The sequence below is a fragment of the Phyllobates terribilis genome, unplaced genomic scaffold, assembly GCF_046119375.1.
Source record: "Phyllobates terribilis strain yellow unplaced genomic scaffold, ASM4611937v1 Scaffold_9__5_contigs__length_417890890, whole genome shotgun sequence".
Classification (NCBI taxonomy): domain Eukaryota; kingdom Metazoa; phylum Chordata; class Amphibia; order Anura; family Dendrobatidae; genus Phyllobates; species Phyllobates terribilis.
Window position 1 is genome coordinate 150,071,310 of NW_027362769.1, and position 6,404 is coordinate 150,077,713.

The 6,404-nt window shown below is 39.2% G+C and overlaps 1 protein-coding gene across 25 annotated transcripts in view; it reads left to right on the top strand.

Moving 5' to 3' along the window:
- NEB (nebulin) overlaps positions 1 to 5,645 on the top strand; it is a 203,011-nt gene extending 197,366 nt beyond the window's left edge. For 22 of the 25 annotated variants that reach the window (XM_073647182.1, XM_073647188.1, XM_073647187.1 and 19 more), the window contains 6 exons: positions 1,603 to 1,783; positions 2,014 to 2,106; positions 2,458 to 2,589; positions 2,679 to 2,714; positions 2,851 to 2,957; positions 4,900 to 5,645. In XM_073647182.1, the coding sequence (XP_073503283.1) occupies positions 1,603 to 1,783; positions 2,014 to 2,106; positions 2,458 to 2,589; positions 2,679 to 2,714; positions 2,851 to 2,957; positions 4,900 to 5,073 (723 nt within the window). In that variant the 3' untranslated portion in view covers positions 5,074 to 5,645. The remainder of the gene's footprint in view (positions 1 to 1,602; positions 1,784 to 2,013; positions 2,107 to 2,457; positions 2,590 to 2,678; positions 2,715 to 2,850; positions 2,958 to 4,899) is intronic. The other 3 variants (XM_073647185.1, XM_073647205.1, XM_073647206.1) reach the window with 1 other exon arrangement.
- The last annotated feature ends 759 nt before the right edge of the window (positions 5,646 to 6,404 follow it).

The following is a 6,404-nucleotide window of genomic DNA, read 5'->3' on the forward strand; positions in this document are numbered from 1 at the left end:
CATGGCGTCCGCTAATTATTCAGACAAATTTTACATTCAAAAAGTCTAATGGCGCTCCTTCCCTTCCGAGCCCTGCCGTGCGCCCAAACAGTGGTTTTCCCTCACATATGGGGTATCAGCACGCTCAAGAGAAATTGCACAAAAAAATTTGGGGTCCATTTTTTCATGTTACCCCTGTGAAAATAAAAAAATTGGGTCTAAAGTAACATTTTTGTGAAAAAAGTTAAATGTTAATTTTTTTCTTCCACATTCCAAAAATTCCTGTGAAGCACCTGAAGGGTTAATAAAGTTCTTGAATGTGGTTTTGAGCACCTTGAGGGGTGCAGTTTTTAGAATGGTGTCACTTTTGGGTATTTTCTGTCATAAAGACCCCTCAAAGTGACTTCAAATATGATGTGGTCCCTAAAAAAATGTTTTTGTAAATTTTGTTGGAAAAATGAGAAATCGCTGGTCAACTTTTAACCCTTATAGCTCCCTAACAAAAAAAAATTTGGGTTCCAAAATTGTGCTGATGTAAAGTAGACATGTGGGAAATGTTATTTTGTGTGACATATCTCTCTGATTTAAGGGCATGAAAATTCAAAGTTTGAAAATTGCAAAATTTTCAAAATTTTTGCCAAATTTCCGATTTTTTCACAAATAAACGCAAGTGATATCGAAGAAATTTTACCACTATCATGAAGTACAATATGTCACGAAAAAACAATCTCAGAATCAGGGGGATCCGTTGAAGCGTTCCAGAGTAATTACTTCATAAACTGGCAGTGGTCAGAATTGAAAAAATTGGCCCGGTCACGAAGGCAAAAACAGGCTCTGGCGCGAAGTGGTTAAACAGGGTTGAGAATATTTTACATTATTTTTTAAAAAGAAACTTATAGTTATTTGGATATAAAAGTTCCTTCTGGGTGTTAACTTTCTCTAGGTTCTCCAACAAGCTTCCTACTTTGTCTATACAAGTGATAGAGAACACGGCATAAGATCTGCTCCTCACAACAGTTTTTCTTAGATTTGGGAGAACCTGCTAATGTTTTTATTTACGGCAGGAAGCAAGGTTGAGGTCAAGTTCCCTTCTTTTTTTCAGGAGAGGATTGGAAGAAGGAAAAAAGACTCTTTAGTGTCACCACTCTCTTAAAAAAGTTGTCTCATTAAACAAACCCTTCTTAGACTGAACTGACTATGGCAATCAATTGACCACAGCAGTTATAGCTTTTGTATCCCATGGCAGTGAGCTTTTCCTCTTCCTCCTCATTTGTGACTCTTACAAGTTATTTGAGCGTTTTCTCCAACAAGGTCACAAAAACCTCATCATGGGGAAAGAAAAGACGGGACGTGTCCCTTCTTCATCGGATCCAAACTTGACAATGTCAAGTCAAAAGGCTGCAAAACACAGTATGAAAGAAAAACATGCTTCTAAAACCTCTTCAAAACTGCTACAAGAGAAAAAAGCCTCCAAAAACAAAAAGCAGTGTTTCCTGAAGTTTAATCCTGTTCAAAAACTTGTCATATTTTACAGCCTCTAAAAACTTGATGAGGACACTCTTAAAAAGCTCATCACATAATGAAAAACCAAAATGTAAACAATATATTTTGATTAATTTCTAGGTGAAATACCATGAGGACTTTGAGAAACAGAAGGGAAGCTTCACCCCAGTGGTCACTGACCCGGTAACCGAGAGAGTGAAGAAGAATACTATTGACTTTAGTGACATCAACTACCGAGGAATCCAAAGGAAGGTCGTGGAGATTGAACGAAAGAGGAGTGAACAGGATCAGGATGTGACAGGTGATGGAGAAGTTATCATGGTGTCCAACTTCAGGACACCTTCGGGAAAATGAACTAATTCAAATAGGAACATGTGGATTTACGGTTGTATTGTCCAAGGCCGAACAATGTTATGATATGGACCCAGAATTAATGGCAATTCCCTAATACCGTCCAATCTGGTTGAGAATATTGAGCCCTAGAGATATAGTTTATCTAGCGTTTAACCCTCTATATGTTTCTCGTCTTAGATCTCAGAGTCTGGCGTACAAATCCTGGTTCCGTTTTTGACTATGACCCTGCAGAAGACAACATCCAGTCAAGAAGTCTACACATGCTTTCTGGTGCGTTGACCGATACGTATTTAATGTATATTTTATTTGGATATACATCATCTCTGGGAATATAGAATGACACCAAGAACTCAAAGAATGAAGGAAAACATGCAGCTATAATGGTGCCTTTGTGAAATATGGGGCAGACCTGGTTGCTACCATGCCTTTTTCAAATTCTGGGAAGAACCTGCACAACACTCCTCTTTCAAGGTGCTGGTGAAATAGTTTAATTGTCATGGAAAGGCCATGAAGGGGGAAAAACAGTCCGATTTGGCAAAACTGAAGATCCCATGTTAATCTAAGCTATGGTGCCCACTCTCTTCTTTGTACATCACTAATTAACACGTTCTTAATCTGCAGTTCAAGCCCGCCGCAGCCGTGAACACTCTCGTTCTGCCAGTGCCTTGAGCTTGAGTGCAGGAGATGAGAAATCTGAACCTTCTGAAGGCGCCTATTATAGCAATGGCGGTCTCTTTACAACCACTGTAACAGGTATGATGGCCATTAATACGCAAGGTAACACCATACTGGTAGAGCCCTACATAGGTACTTATCATGTCATTGTTCCATAATACCTATAGGCCACAAAGAAAGTTCACAAATACTGTTTATTCAAGGTAAGAATGGGCTTCACAAGGCAGCCGAGATAGCTCCATAGTGTATGGCAATACATAACCGCTTGTAGCAGCACTTACAGCTCACACCTAATGCCGAGAGAGTCCATACGCTTATAGATTTCATGTTTTATTCTAGGTTACAAGCAAACCAAAACTACTGAGCTTCCCCAGCAGAGGTCTTCTTCTGTGGCCACTCAGCTAACCACAGCTTCATCTGTCCCATCACACCCATCCACTACTGGAGTAAGTATCCCATTGTATCTTTTTACATATGGCTTCATTGATTAATTAGGGGGTAATTCCACCATAGACATTCGTGGCGCATCTTCAGGATATAATAAAAGCATCTTATAGACTCACAGGTTCGACTTCAAAAACCTGCACCAGATTCCCAAACCCACCTGAGGAAAATCGCTTCCCTTTAGACTCTTTCAGAAATAGGAACGTCCCTTAGATACTTTCACAGATAGACATGTCTCTTAGACTATTTCAGAGATGGTCATGATCCTTGGACTCATTCATATAGTCACTCCTCTTACATTCTTTCTTAGATAGTAACTCCCATTAGGCTCCTTCAGAGACAGTCATGCTCCTTAGACGCTTTCATAAATAAACATGTCTCTTAGGCCACGTCCCCACTATCAGTATTTGGTCAGTATTCGGTCAGTATTTTTTCTCAGGAGTGGGAGCCCAAACCAGGTGAGGAACAATCAGAGAAAAGGTATAATAGAAACAAGTCACCAATTCTGCATTTATCACCCACTCCTGGTTTTGGCTCCCACTCCTGAGAAAAAGTACTGACCGAATACTGACCAAATACTGATAGTGGGGCCGTGGCCTTAGACTATTTCAGTGATAGTAACTCTCATTAGACTCCTTTGGAGATAAGCATACCCTCTAGACTCTTTCATAGATAGTCATTCCCCTTAGACTCTTTCAGAAATAGGCATGCCTAAGATATTTTCACAGACAGAAACACCTTAAACTATTTCAGAGATAGTCACGCTCCTTAGACTTTTTTTTACATAGTCACTCCCATTGGACTCCTTCAGACATAGGCACACCCCTAAGATGCTTTCATACATTGACACGGCTCTTACATTATTTGAGAGATAGTCACTCCCCTTAGAATCCTTCAGACAGTAACTACCATTAGACTCCTTTGGAGATAGGCACGCTCCTTAAACTCTTTCATAGTTACTCTCCTTAGACTCTGTCAGAAATAGACACGCCCCTTAGACTCTTTCACAGATGGACACGCCTCGTAGACTCTTTCAGAGATATTCACACCCCTTAGACTCTTTCCAAGACAGACACGTCCTTTACACTCACTTGCTCCTGAAAAGAAACAAGGGACTAAAAAACAAAAAAGACCCTTTTCACTAGAACAGTGATTCCAAAAATGGTGTTGTATCTTTTCTAAATAATGGTTTCTTCTCTGCCAAATCTGACACCTAAATTCTAAATTTTGCATGTTTCTTGTGATCTGAGAGCAGTGCATTGTGGGAGCTTAGATTACAGGTACCCAATTAGAACCTGGCTGATGGATCTATACTGCTGTCTCTTTCCACAGACTACAAGCAAAATCTTTAAAAAAAAAAAAAAATAGATAATCTTTCACCGGCATTCTAATCCGTATGTCTTTTTTTTATATTTGTACCGCATCTGTTTTTATATATTTTTTTATCATATACATCAGCAATTAATAAAATGAACATAAAAACACAAGTTTCGTGTGGTAAGAAATGCAATGTATCTGTAAAAAATCAGATGCTAGATGGAGGATTTGTGTGGGATTCAATTCTTTTTGAGCGCCTGTAGAAGGGAGTCTCATCCGAAATACAGAAGCAAATAGTTCATGTTGCGACTTTTTCCACGTGAATATTCGGCCCGTATGAAAAAACTGTCCTCTGAAAAGTCCAATTGAAAACCATTGATCCGAGTGCGATCTGTGTGGTCATTTTTTTTTAACGGACTGCACTTGGATCAAAAATATGGTTGTGTGAACCTCTACTCAAACTGTGAGATCTGACCGACCAGAAGACACGAATCCTTCTTCACTCTAATTACGACATATGCGAACCTCCTCCCTTCACCCCAATAAAAAAAAAAAAAAAACATAATGTGATGTGAACCCTGCCCGATTTAGGACATATTGTAACGACAACTCTATTTCATTTTCTAGAAAACCTTCAGAGCCATGTATGACTACAAGGCCACAGATGACGATGAAGTGTCCTTCAGGGATGGTGATACTATCGTAAATGTCCAGACCATAGATGAAGGCTGGATGTACGGGACAGTCCAGAGAACTGGCAAGACTGGCATGCTTCCAGCTAATTACGTGGAAGCCATTTAAATGCACCACTGAACGGCCCCCGCTCCTGTCCTGACGGATACGACCCATCCAAACATCATCTCAGAAAGGAGCTGTAGCCATTTTGTTTTCTTATCATCATCTTGCCTTATATATATATATATAAAAATAAAACTATTTCAAACTATTAACATCTTACGCGACATCTTCCTAACATTTGACTTGTACTTTATAGGATTATTCTAGATTTCTTTTTTTTTATGTAACATCAGTTGACTAATTTCAGAATTACCTAGATTGTCACCGTTTACCGATTCATTCAATGCTCACATATGTTGTGATAGACTTGGACTGTGCCATGTGCAGTTTACCTGCTAATTTAATGTTCAGTGTTTCTTACTGGTCGCAGACGTATAGCGTATCTGTTGGCGGAGAAAAAAAAAAAAATCCACCATTTTACATTTATTTAGAGAATCACCCTAGGATGTAACAACACGGACGAGCCTCTCCCTCCTCTGCTTCTGAACGCTGCATGCAAATGATTATGTTCTAGGGTCAACAACTTGTGCTCCCTGTACATTAGTGAACAATAAAGCTGGGGCTTCTGCAGTATGGACCATGTCTGGAAGAGTCTTATTTATTTATTCCTGTGTCCTAAAAAAATTATCATGCTTCAACTTTTATCTTAGTAGCAGTTCTAAAAAAGTATCTACTGTAAGCCCGATTTATTAAGACTGGTGTATTGGACATCAGTCTTAATTAATTTGACCCATTTTATTCCAGTGATCCCTTAATTAAGAGGAATCATTAATGAATTTGGGGTATTTTTTTCAAGTTTTGAGCGTTGGCAAAAGCCGGAGTACACTTCTGCTGCGATTTACGCAAGATTTGTGCTGTAAATTAAGATGAAATTGTCGGGCACGCTTGCCAATGCACAATCCAATTTACACCCTATTTTTCAAAAAGAAGTTGGCGGAGCTGGCCGGGACTGGCGCAACATTTTTGCCAGAAAACTGCTTGATCAATAAGTGCCGAAGTTTCCAATGCGTTTGCCTTTTCACTTCTGAAGGGTTACCAAGTGCCAGAAATGCAATTAGCCAAGGCGGCAGGCACCTACTTCATATATCTCCCAATGACTCCCAGTGGTATAAATCTGTATGCAGTGAGATCCCTCTAGTACAGGGGTCTCAGCTAAGTATATGGGCTGCACATAGAAAAAATGTGAATTTGAAGGGCCGCATTCTTTGCAGGATATTACTTTTTTTTTTCTCAAATCTTCATTTAAGGAATTTTGTATACATTTAATATTAAAGCGATAGCAAATACAGTAAATATTGTTCAAATTATTACTTAGTGAGTCAAAAATGTATAAT